At 34.9% G+C, this 12323-nt stretch overlaps 2 protein-coding genes across 3 annotated transcripts; one reads left to right on the top strand and one right to left on the bottom strand.

Moving 5' to 3' along the window:
- The first annotated feature begins 2040 nt into the window (after nucleotides 1-2040).
- LOC109807107 (BTB/POZ domain-containing protein At2g13690) lies at nucleotides 2041-4660 on the top strand. The gene is made up of 2 exons (XM_020369634.3): nucleotides 2041-2818; nucleotides 3557-4660. Exons 1-2 carry the CDS (start codon nucleotides 2252-2254, stop codon nucleotides 4502-4504), a joined length of 1515 nt encoding a protein of 504 aa, XP_020225223.1. The 5' UTR covers nucleotides 2041-2251; the 3' UTR covers nucleotides 4505-4660.
- A 3099-nt stretch (nucleotides 4661-7759) lies between these two features.
- LOC109808119 (uncharacterized) lies at nucleotides 7760-11319 on the bottom strand. 2 transcript variants are annotated; one of them, XM_020370973.3, is made up of 5 exons: nucleotides 11199-11319; nucleotides 10688-11109; nucleotides 10327-10604; nucleotides 9023-9931; nucleotides 7760-8234 (listed from the first exon to the last, which is right to left on the bottom strand). In XM_020370973.3, exons 2-5 carry the CDS (start codon nucleotides 10842-10844, stop codon nucleotides 7947-7949), a joined length of 1632 nt encoding a protein of 543 aa, XP_020226562.2. In that variant the 5' UTR covers nucleotides 10845-11109; nucleotides 11199-11319; the 3' UTR covers nucleotides 7760-7946. The 2 variants fall into 2 exon arrangements, with proteins under 2 accessions (XP_020226562.2, XP_020226563.2); XM_020370974.3 differs by having other exon boundaries at nucleotides 7760-8231.
- Between the last annotated feature and the right edge of the window lie 1004 nt (nucleotides 11320-12323).

The raw sequence follows: 12323 nt of genomic DNA, 5'->3' as shown, positions 1-12323 counted from the left end.
TTTTTTTTTTTTTTTTTTATGTTTCTTTTATATAAACATTTTATCCCAAAAAATATTTTCAATTAGGATTCTCTGATCTCGAGTCTCGATCGTCACATTTCTCAGTCACCATCTAAGATTCCAAGCCTAACACCGGTAGGCTGCCAATGCCAACATGGCCCCTCCAGATTGTCGGCGTGTCTGAATTTACGTTTAAGATTTTAACACATAAACTCTTGTTTTTAATCCCTAAACCCCAAAAGTCAAAAACATAGTTGGTTTCACGTCTGTCAAACTTAATTCACATAAAAAACACTAAATCTTAAACCCTAAACCCTAAATTTAAGGTTGCTCAATAACAAAAGTTAATTTAAATCAAATTTAAGGTTACTAGTATCTTCTTCATTCTAGTGACTTAAAATATTCATTTAATATTTTTTTAAGTAATTCAAAATACTTCATGTGTTTTAGAAAATTTTATGAGAATTACAACTAAGGCAAAAATTGACTTAGTTTTAAACCTTATACTAACTTGGGAGTTAGTGTTTTGAAGATTCCTTTAATGACAATCTCATTCATTGTATCATTTGACTTTCAAATAAAATACTTTAATAACGGAAATCTAATTTAATAAGAATATGTCTATGTAAGATAATATTTTTTTTTACCTCTCATCTTGATCACCTATAAGCTTGATATCACAAGTTTGGTATACGTGCTTACTAATACTCTTATTGTTACGTTATTGAAATTCTTAGTGACCTAAGCATTAGAGTGCTCGCATGTGATTATCCTCTCACTACTTGCAATGCTGTTTCATTATAATTGACATTAAAGACTTCCTCATGTTCACCACCTTGAGCATATGTTTAATATTTTTTTTAACTGACTCCTAATTAAGCACTTGTTCGTGAGACTTCAATATATAAATTCATGTGCACTTAAAAGCTAACAAATTCTTATATAATTGATAGATAGTTGAATTTTTTAAATGTATCGACAATAATTTGGTTCTCTTATTGTATATAAAAAAGATTTTAATGAGGGAGATAAAATTCACTTTGATGATCTTTATGTTTTAAAAAAAATAGTTTCTAATTATCAATTAAAAGATACTCTTTGTTCATAATATATATATATTCGATTAAATACAAAATACTTAGTTAAATCAATAAAACACTTATTCACCAAGCAACACAATAATTTCATTTCCTATTTAACAATTAATGCTCGTTCCCGCGCAACACACAAATCAGAAGCCATCCCCAAATGGTGTTTGCTTAATTAGATTGAGAGTGAAGCAAAAAAATACTGTAAAAAGAAAACAAGACATTGAAAGTGGAAGCAAACAACATCCTTTAATTTAATGGAATGAATGATTGGAATGGAGTCCAAAAGTATGCCTTCCCTGGCCAACAAGCAAAGTAAAAAAGCTTAGATATTCTACCACCCCTATATTTATTATTATACTTTCCTAGTTCCAAGAATGATGCTGTTGGTGGTGGCCTACCTCAGTAAATTTCTTTTCATCATTCCTTATTCAAATTTTATTCCTACACAGTTACTTGTATTATTATCTCATTTTTCCTTCCATAACTTTCTATTGCTATTTTGTTATAATTCATTCTGGCGAGTGAAATTCATTATTTTTTAATTATTAGTTGTTGTAGGATCTACCATATGTTAAGCCTAACTAGAGTTTTATCTTATTAGAATATACATGGCGTGAACTTGATTTACATAAAAATATGGCCTAATCTATAAACATGTTTAAAAACTTACTTTGCAATGACTTAGCATTAATATAAAAGTAAAATATACTAAATCTTATATAAAAAAAATAAATATAATTTGTTTATATGATATAAGTATAATTGTAAGGTTTAACATAGCATTCATTAAATTCTTTCCTCACATACTATTCAGGCTCTCTAATTGCATCCCTCTCATAATTGAAGAGTTAAAACAAATGAAAGGAGGTAGAAATAGTAAGAAATGAAAGTGCACAGCTGTGACACATAGTGCATGTGGTTTGTTTGATGTCCCCAAAGCAAAACCCCAAATTAAATTAACAGAAAAGCACCACCCAACTGTCTTATCTCAAAACACAACCTTTTCCTCATTTTCCCCACCATTCCCAACAAAACAAAGTAACCCTCCACTTCCCACTTCCCACTTCCCACAAACCCCAACCAAACCCTTAAAAAACTGTTTTTTTTTTTAAAAAAAAAAAAAACCCATCACTTCACACCTCGCACACACCACACATAAAATGGACCCTCATCGCCGGCGCCGCCGCACGTGGTGCTGCACCTTCGCCGCCAGCCCCGACAACTCCAAGCCTGGCCCCCGCAAACCCGAACCTCACTCCAAACCTACATTCTCCCTCCCGACCTCCCCCAAATCCCGAATCGCCGCCCGCATCGACCCTCGCCGGATCCTCTCTCCGGGAAGAGTCTCGCCCATCGACTCCGATCCCGTCGCCGGAGCCGCCGTTCCCTCGCCCTCACCCTCACCCTCGCCGGCTCCGCCATCTCCGGTGGCCGGCGACAGGGATGTGAGAATGAGCCTGAGAGGGAAGAACGGCGGGTGCATGGTTCTGGAGGTGAATTCGGGGGTTCTGTGTGCGAATTCCGAAGTGTTTGCGGGGTTGATTGCGGATTACAACAAAGGGGTTTCGAGTTTCAGTGGTAGCAACAAAATGTGTAGAATAGAGGTTCCTGAAGTTGAGAACTTGGGAGTGTTCAGAGAAACCATTGAACTCATGTTTGAGAACGAGGATGGGCTTACCAAACGCCTCCTTAACATTGGCGTTTTTCGATCCATTGACGTTTTGGAGGTTCCCACTTAACTTTTACTTTTTTAATATTAAACAAAAAATTGAATTTTTTTCTTCGGGTCTTTGATTATTGGTATCAGTCACTGTTGTTTTTACCTTTTCTTGTTCTTATTTGAACGCAAAAAGCCTTCATTATTGTGATTTTCTGATTGAGGGTTTTTTAATGCATATGCATTTGATGGTAGATAAATATTTTAAGAACAAAAATTAGATGCAGTGTTATTTTCAAATTTATTAAAATTAGAGTTTGATCTCATAATTCATGTAATAGAACTAAACTTACAACATGAAAACTATCTAAATAATTGTTATAAGTTTTATTATTATTATTTTTTGTAAATGGTCAAGACGTGTTAGAGTGTGTTTGCTTTATCCACAATTCACTTTCCAATGCATGTTCATTGTCAGTCCTTCTCTCACTGTGGATTGGGTTGAACATGATTGATCTGTGTTTCAAACACACCCTTGTGTATTTTTTATTTTTTATTTTTGTGTGGATTCTTGCCCTCATAATTCCTGGAAGGTTTTTTGTTTGAGGGAAGTACTGTTTTGTTAGGAAAAATAGCAAGAGTCGCGTGAAATTAAAAGAAAAAATTAAGAGACACTAAGCTTGAAAATGAACCTTTTGATAATTTTGGTATCGAAGAAACTATATATTTTTTTCTGTGTTGAGTACTTGAGCCTGCACATTGGTGCCTCTTCAATCTCTTACAAGTTTATCCGGTGTTGCATTACTAGGTTTCAGCAGGTATCATGTTCACCAAGGGTGTTTTGTCGTGTTTACAATACCTTGAAGCCGTGCCTTGGACTGAAGAAGAGGAAGAAAAACTGAGGAACCTATTCACAAGATTCAAGTTTGATGAAGCAACAACAAGAGACATTCTAGGAAGGCTTTACTTGCAAGATTCAGTAGATTCCTCTTCCCAGCCAAATGTAGCTAGACAATTAGTTTGGTCTATCACCACTTGTGTGGATGCCAAAGCAAGAAATGAACTTAAGTCACTAATGAAGGGTCTTCTTTGCAAAAGCTCAGTGTATGAGAAGAATCACCTTGACCTCAGCAAGGAGGATCTGTATTCTGTGTGCCACTCATGCTTGGACTCACTTGTAAGCCTCTTTGAGGAAGCATCAGATACCATCACTCCTGAAAAGCTATTAACAAAGAAAGATAAGAATAAGCCTCTAATTGAACGCATCTCGAGGCAAGTTGATAACATCAACTGGTTGCTAGAGATCATGCTTGATGGTCAAATAGCAGAGGATTTTGTGAACATATGGGCGGAACAGCACCAACTTGTTAAAATGCATGATGATGTTTCCCCCATGATTAGATATGAACTTAGCCGCATCTCAGCGATTCTCTTTGTTGCAATGGCTACAAGAAAATTGCAATGCAAGGTGGAAGCTAGATGGGGGCTTCTCCAAGCATGGTTTAGGCCTATGCTGTTGGACTTTGGTTGGTTGCAAAGATGCAGAAGAGGGCTTGATATAAAGGTATTGCAAGAGGCTATGGGACAGACACTTCTTACTCTACCTTTGAATCAACAATACTTGCTCTTCATGGAATGGTTTCGGCACTTCTCAAGCCATGGCACTGAATGTCCAAATCTAAGCAAGGCATTCCAGATTTGGTGGCGCAGATCGTTCTTAAGAGGGTCTGAAACTTTTGCCATTGAATCAAGGTAAAACTGTGACACTATTTGTCATTTTAACTGTTTGTGTAGTGTGTAAAGAGTTGCAACTAGGTGAGGGATTCTGGACTTTGTACACTGAATAACGTAGATAAACTCCATAGATTGTGAGATTATTTCATGCCCAAATGGTAGGAGAATTTTTCCTCTATATGTTTGCTTTGCTTGGTTACTGCAAGAGGCTCCATGGCGTCCAATTAAATTTTTTTTTTATCGAAATTACAATGACTATAATATAGTTCAGACTTAAGATTCTGAACATACTACTTCAGTCTTCCTACCACCAGTCGACCCTCGTGATTCTGCTGTCCAATTTAGTTTAGGTTTTATGAATTGAATGCATTATCGCATTACTGAGTAGCCAGAAGTCATGACACGTATGTATTGTTGTTATGCTTCTTGGGACCAGGCCTATGTGATTTAATTTGAGTCACTTCACTTGTGCTGTCAAAACAAGAAAATCAAATCACCACACTGCTGGTTTTGGCAAGAATTTGATTGCCCTTATTGCTAGATGGATGCTCCAGCGGAAAAGAAGGAATACTAAACTTTTAGTGGTTGTATTAAGCTGATAGGTCCACATTATTTAGATCGAATTAATAACGGGAATTAAAGTAGAAAGATGGAAAAAAAAATGTGGGAATACGAAGATTAAAATAAAATTTGAAATAAATCTATGACATTGGATTGTCATATCATAATTATGAAACGATAATTGGTTCTACCTGTCATATTCTTTTACACCTAAGGATAATGTTTGGATAAAACAAAATTTTAAGGTTTAATCGCACTATTTCCTACCATTTTTCACAATTTTGCTATTCAATTTTCAAAATTTTATATATTTTTGTGAGCTCATCAGTAAATCATCTAGCGCATTAAGTGGTTATTAATGTATTACATTGATTGTTGATAATGTGTGACATAATATGTTATGTTAATTATCAACCAATATCATCACACGATCAGTAAATAAAATTATTAAAACATGGGTGCTAAAAAGTATGATTAAACCTAATTTTAAGTTTCTTTTTTTAGACTTCAACGATGAAGAAATAAAAGAAAATGGAAGATCTTTTGAAGTGTGTTTGAGTAAAGCATTTATTGAGTGTTAATCATGCAAAGCCTTTATATGCAAATTCTTTTTATAATTATTTACTTCAATGAAAAGAGCAAAAAGAATTACGTAAGCATATAATTTTAGTCGAAATTGTTAAGAGGTCTTTGCTTTAAGGGAAGACGTCCTTACTCTCAAACTTGGCTTTACGGTAATGTAACACCTGAGGTACATCTCTACTTTGAAGTAACCTATATTATTTGGTGCTTGACGTATTTTCTTTTTTCATTTGTTCGGAAAACTGATCAACATGTTTCTTCAACGAAACAACTTATAATTTCTGTTTTTTTGTTGTCTTTATCCTTTGTTAACAGCATGAATTCATGAATTGTACAAAGCTTTAATTATGTCATTTCTAAAAGAAATATACGATGTTTGCATTTAGCCCCTCAGGTTGATTTGATTCCAAAACTCGTAACTAAGATATAATTACAATACGTGTTCGATTTAAGGAAACATCTTAATAGTAATTATAAAATATCAAATTTTCTCTATTTTTTTAAAAGAAATTTAAAATAAGAAGAATATCAAAACCTTAGTAGGGATGGCAACGGGGCGGGGCGGGTACGGGTTTCATGATACCCGTCCCCGTCCCCGCAAGTAAAACTCATCCCCATCCCCGTCTCCATACCCGTCGGGTATGGATTTTCATCCCATCCCCGTCCCCGTCGGGTATCGGGTATACCCGTACCCGTACCCGTACCCGTCAATTTTTTTATTTTTTATTTTTTTTTTAAAAATAATATTTTTAAATTTTTTTTTATTATATTATAATTATAATTAGGTTATTTTTTTATCTCGCATTATAATAAATAATCATACGTAAAAAAATATTAAATTTTTTTAATATAATTAAATTAAAAGTGAATATTAAATTAAAAATGAGAACGGGGACGGGTACGGGGCGGGTAAGTACATACCCGTACCCGTACCCGATTCAATATATCGGGTTTTACCCGTACCCGTACCCGTACCCGGTCAAACCGGGTATTCCCCGTCAAAGTCAGAACAGGTTCGGGTATTACCCACGGGTACGGGTATATTTGCCATCCCTAAACCTTACTCTATTTATAACAGAACCGGCCAACAAGACTTAGTAGTTTTAGGTTCGCCAGTAAAAAAATTATTAATTATTATTTTTTATAAAGTAAAAATGACCACATATTTTAAAAGGGCTCCTTTATAGGGCGATGTCCCTTGTGCCTTGTGAGTAATAGTTGGGAAATTGATCCCACCACCCTGTCAATTGCCCTGTACAATACAATACATCCATCATATTATAAAAACTCTTAATCGCCGCTTTCTCTTCAAAACACATATTTCAGATGTATTTTACCTCTTTGGAACACAGTTTGGATGAATTTTTATTTCTCCAGAATAGGTATTTTGGACGGTTAGATATTATGCACTAAATCCGGATCATTATTTTTTCAAAACAGCCAATTTGGACGATGTTGATTCAAAATGGATGTTCTTAAAAAGCATTGTTCCGGATTGGGTCTTTCAAATAAGTATATATCTTTTAAATGAGGTATTTTAGATAAGCATTTTTCTGATACGAAGTGTTTCAAATTGTGCATTCTGAAATTACATGATTCCTGATTAAGTGTTCTGAAATGTAACATCTAAATTAAAGGTTCTGTTACCAAAATGAGGATAATTTGAGAACTTTATAAAATTGATGAGTGTACGACAAAAAACAAGGCGAAGAAATTGCCTAATAGTAGTTTTAACTTTTTATTGCATATGCTCGTTATCTTTGAACCTAAAAAAAAAAAAACTAGAAGGAAAATCAAACTTCTTTTATCAACTTGATTTTTTTTATTCTTTCAATGCCCCTGCCCACCCCCCACCAAAAAACAAAATTAAAATGCCCCTAACTACCATTATTTTCACATTGCAATATATATTAAATTCAATTTAATTACTCATTTAATCCACGAGTATGTTTTTTAAGTTTTAGTCTGTACACTTAAAGACTATTCATTATTTTGTTGTAGTCCATACTCATCCTTTTTAACCCGCTTTAGTTCCTAGAAATATACCTTTTAATCCATTTGTCTCTGAAATTTTGTGATAACTAAAACAGATTAAAAAGCATGTGTAAAACAAATAGTTTTTAGATATAGAAACTAAAAGGCAAAATAATTAAACCATTACTTAATCTTCAAGGCAAAATAATTCCAGAAATTGATGAAATACACAACTGGTGCCATGGTAGTTTTTATAGATGAAAAACAGGAAGAGAATCTATAGTTTTTTCTAATCCATTATAGCTTCTGCAGTTCTATCAATTTTCTATGATAATTCCTTCAATTTTCTAACCCTCCTTATCTTGGCTACAACTTCCGTGTTTATTCTGCAAGAGCTGTAGTTCCTCTAGGTCAAACAACTCCAAGTAGCCCACGGGGTCACAAGAGCTGAATATATCACCACCTACAGAAAGCACTTCGCTTGTAGTAGTATATTTATTTTTCTGGCCACTGGAAAGACTGCCTTCACCCAATCCAAAGAAGCTGTCAAGGTCTCCTAAGTTCTCAAAAATCTCATTTGGATCTGAACATGGTGCGCATTCAGCATCGTTTGCCTGATCCGGATCATCAACCTTCTGTCATCCAATAATCACAAAATTAGCATAAATAGAAGAGAGAGAATAAACCAAGCATAGAACGGATTGCTTGTAGGTTAAAATCTAACGAAAAAGCCTAGCAATAAATTTACGAATAGATAAAATGGAAAATAACATTTTACATTATATACTCCAAACCATGATTTGTAGCCTCAACTGTTCAACAAGTTTTAAAAGGATTGTCAAACATGCTTCAATGCCTCACAGGAAGCTACAAAATTGAGCTAAATAAAACTGGCAAACTACTAGACTAAAATGTAATAAAAACTAAATCCCTGCTCTCCCTGAACCAAAAAGCAGGTAAAATTGCAGAGCATTGTCTGCTTAGCTTATTTCTTTATCACTAATTTGCAAGTCTTTTGAAAGGAAGAGGTGAGGGCAAGACCCTCAAATGAAACTATCAACTAGTCCAAAGTCGACAACAATAGAATGTATCATTTCCTTCAGTCCTTTTCTAAACTACACATTTAAGCTCAGACTTGTATTGAACAAAATACAACACCATAGCAACATAGTTGGTAAATTAAAGACAAAGAAAGCCCGAGCAGGATGTTATATACACAGTAATAACAAGTATATGTATATCTACCAAGAACAAGATTATGAGGAGCTAATTGCAAACAAAAAGGATAAAAAAAAACAGTTGACAGATAAATTCCAAGGCTATCAATATTGGGGAGCTCCAGACATCATCCTTAAAAAGAGAAACAACCATGCAAAATTACTCAACAAATGCATAAATACAAAATAAAAATAAGATTGCACACCTTAATTCCATTGTTTTCATTCATGGCTGATATGTCACCCTCTGTGAACCAATCAAGCAAAGATATAACGTCATCATCAACTTGATTGTTAGGATCCAAAGGATGTTCTGAGCAAGAGGGCATCAACTCTGATACATATCCAACTTCACTGTTTGAGGCGAAAGGTTGTGCAGAGCACGAGGTCATCAACTTTGATACAGATCCAACTTCATTGTTTGGGGCAGAAGGATGTGCCAAGCAAGAGGCCATCAATTCTGATACAGAGCCAACTTTATTGTTTGGGGTGGAAGGATATGCCGAGCAAGAGGTCATCAACTCTGATACAGATCCAACTTCAATGTTTGGGGTGGAAGGATGTGCCGAGCAAGAGGTCATCATCTCTGATACAGATCCAACTTCAATGTTTGGGGTGGAAGGATGTGCCGAGCAAGAGGTCATCATCTCTGATACAGATCCAACTTCAATGTTTGGGGTGGAAGGATGTGCCGAGCAAGAGGTCATCATCTCTGATACAGATCCAACTTCATTGTTTGGGGTGGAAGGATGTGCTGAGCAAGAGGTCATCAACTCTGATACAGTTCCAACTTCATTGTTTGGGGCGGAAGGATGTGCTGAGCACGAGGTCATCAACTCTGATACAGATCCAACTTCATTGTTTGGGGCGGAAGGATGAGCCGAGGAAGAGGAACAGGCCATCAATTCTGATACAGAACCAACATCATTGTTTTGGGCAGAAATATGACTTGCATTAGGTTGTATAAAAACAGGTGCAGACACAGCAGCAGATTGTACAGGATCAATTTCCTTTTCTGTATCCCAGTCTTTCTCGTTAAATGGTTTACCATACTGTGCACCATTCCTGGGACCAAGACCTTCCTTTTGGAACACCTTACAAATCACACAGGAGTCCTGCAATAATACAAATCAGTAGAACAATTAAACAATTTTACAAGAATAATTCACTAGAAGAACAACCACAAACCTAGAAGTATACAAAAAGGTCAACAAACCAAACTCAGAATGCGGGAAGGGATGCTAGATTAGCCAAATGCACAATAACAAGATAGCATACAATGGTTGCCATTCCATGCCATATAAGTGAAGCAAATGCAAAGCTTAAGGACTAAGGTTTACCATGCAAAGACATGATTCTACTTAGATGCCAAATCCAACAAAACCAGTAATATATTTATGAATCATTTCTAGTGTAACAGAGGGCAATAACAGTAGCAAGTATCCAAGCCATAAACCCTAGAAAATGCACATATATCCAACAATATATTTGCTTGGTCAAAGTTGCTTACCAGTGAAACCCCTTTGTCCGCCAATTCCTTGTCAACAATTCTAAACTCATGCATAACCCAATCAGTTCTATCTCCTTTAGGGGCTTTCCCTGTGTGAAAAACCAGTGTTTTAATCATCCCCACAACTCGATTATTGTGTTCAATTTCTCTATCCTTCCCGGTAGTCTTCCAGTATCCAATCTCCGTGGCCCTATTCAACCTCTCTCCAGACAAATACTTCTTTCCCTTAGGGCAAAAGAAGAACCACACCAAATCCCCAGTCTTGAGCAAAGACATGTCTGCAAAACAAAACCTCATTAGAAAAACACAACACAGTAGAGTGCAACACAAGAACATAAACCAACAAGAGTACAATGCAAACCTGGGAGATCCCATGGAGCATACTTGTACAAGTCAAGTTCAGCCATTACTTCCATAGGCATTTTCTTACCCATGACTTTCCATTTCAGATAAAACTGAACCAGCTCAACGTCAGTGGGAAAAAACCGAAACCCCGGAACCGGATATCTTTCGGCCATCCAAATCCAAATAAATAATAATAATAATAATAATAACAATAATAACAATAAAGAATAAAAATTAAAATGGAAATACTAAGCGCTTGGGAATGTAGAAACGCGAACGAATTGAAGAGAAGAAGAGAGTGAAAGAGGGTCAAGTCCAGTGGCGGAAGAAGAAGTTCCAGGATCGCCAAAGCCTGCCTCGGTTCATGGAGGTGAAACGGAGGCACACGGTGGATGACGACCCCTTGCTCAGAAGAAAAGTCATCGGCACAGTGGAACCCTAACACACCGAATTCAGTTCATCTCAGAAATCATGCACAGAAAATAAGGGTTAGGGCTTCGCAGTGATTGCTACTACGGCATTCTTACCGGGGACGCTGGAAGAACAAAGCGCGACACGAGATTTCAAACCTTGGCGAATGTGAACTTGTACACTCACAACTTATATCCACCAAAACATTTATACTACTACACTTCAGTAGTTTATTTTTTATTTTATTTTTTATTTATTTAAGAAATGGATCGAAGAAGACTTTTTTTTTTTTTTATTCATAATATTAGTATGGATATGAATTAATCAATCTCCATTGAATATAATAAATATATAGAAGATAGATTTTTCCTTCTTAACATAATCTATTTCATAAAAAAAATCAGGATTTGAATTCTAAATATCTTAATTAAAGAATATAAATAACATTGTATCAACCAATATTGATATATAAAAAGATTTTATATTTTTATTTATTATTTTTTCATTTTTTTCTAGATTTAAGTTCTTAAATTTGAGATATCGTGATTATTTCGATGTTAGTGTAAGTTGTTGATTATTTTTTAAATTAATTTATTGAATTTGGTTGAAAATGTTTTTAATTACAACCAATATGACTTTGTTGTCTTATATATTATTAAAATTATTGCGAGTGTTGACATGGTGAAAAATGATAAAATAAAAAAAAAGGTTTAACAGGTAAAAGGTTTGAGAAGCAAACATTCCGTAATGCCATTATGGTTTAGAATTCTACCATTCACTTGAAGAGATTGAAGCATTTGTCTTGTAAAGGACTAAGTTTTCATTGGATCATGCTCTCACATAACTAAATTTATCAAGAAGGTTGATGGTCATGCACAATACTATAATAGGGTAATATGGTGAAGCAATTTGACAAACTTGTTACTATTACATATGGATATCTTCCTCGTGCACTCTTTGTTAAAGTATTTCACCTACCATTTTACTTCAAATGAATATAGAGTAGTTTTTAGTTTATTATCATTAACATTGATTGTAGGATATTGAACGAGTCTAAAAATTATAAATAAAAAAAAAACATATTGTTTTACTATAGATTTTATACTGGATTTATAGCATTCTTTAACATGTAATATAGTGTTTTAGTTAGTATAAACATGAAATAGATCTCCGTAAGTATATACCACTCTCATGAATATTAATTTGGATTTGGAACAAAGGGTTGATAAAGATGCATATGG

The sequence above is a fragment of the Cajanus cajan genome, chromosome 6 (genome assembly GCF_000230855.2).
Source record: "Cajanus cajan strain Asha chromosome 6, NIPB_CcT2T_4, whole genome shotgun sequence".
Taxonomy (NCBI): domain Eukaryota; kingdom Viridiplantae; phylum Streptophyta; class Magnoliopsida; order Fabales; family Fabaceae; genus Cajanus; species Cajanus cajan.
Note: the sequence above shows the minus strand (reverse complement) of the source record. Positions and strands in the feature narration are given on the sequence as shown.

Excerpts from the sequence above, each read along its gene's own strand:
- LOC109807107 (XM_020369634.3), top strand. The coding sequence starts at position 2,252 with ATGGACCCTCATCGCCGGCGCCGCCGCACGTGGTGCTGCACCTTCGCC. Across the intron at positions 2,819-3,556 it reads GATCCATTGACGTTTTGGAG|GTTTCAGCAGGTATCATGTT; the intron begins GTTCCCACTTAA and ends TTGCATTACTAG.
- LOC109808119 (XM_020370973.3), bottom strand. The coding sequence starts at position 10,844 with ATGGCCGAAAGATATCCGGTTCCGGGGTTTCGGTTTTTTCCCACTGAC. Across the intron at positions 10,605-10,687 it reads TGCTCCATGGGATCTCCCAG|ACATGTCTTTGCTCAAGACT; the intron begins GTTTGCATTGTA and ends TTTGTTTTGCAG. Across the intron at positions 8,235-9,022 it reads ATGAAAACAATGGAATTAAG|AAGGTTGATGATCCGGATCA; the intron begins GTGTGCAATCTT and ends ATTGGATGACAG.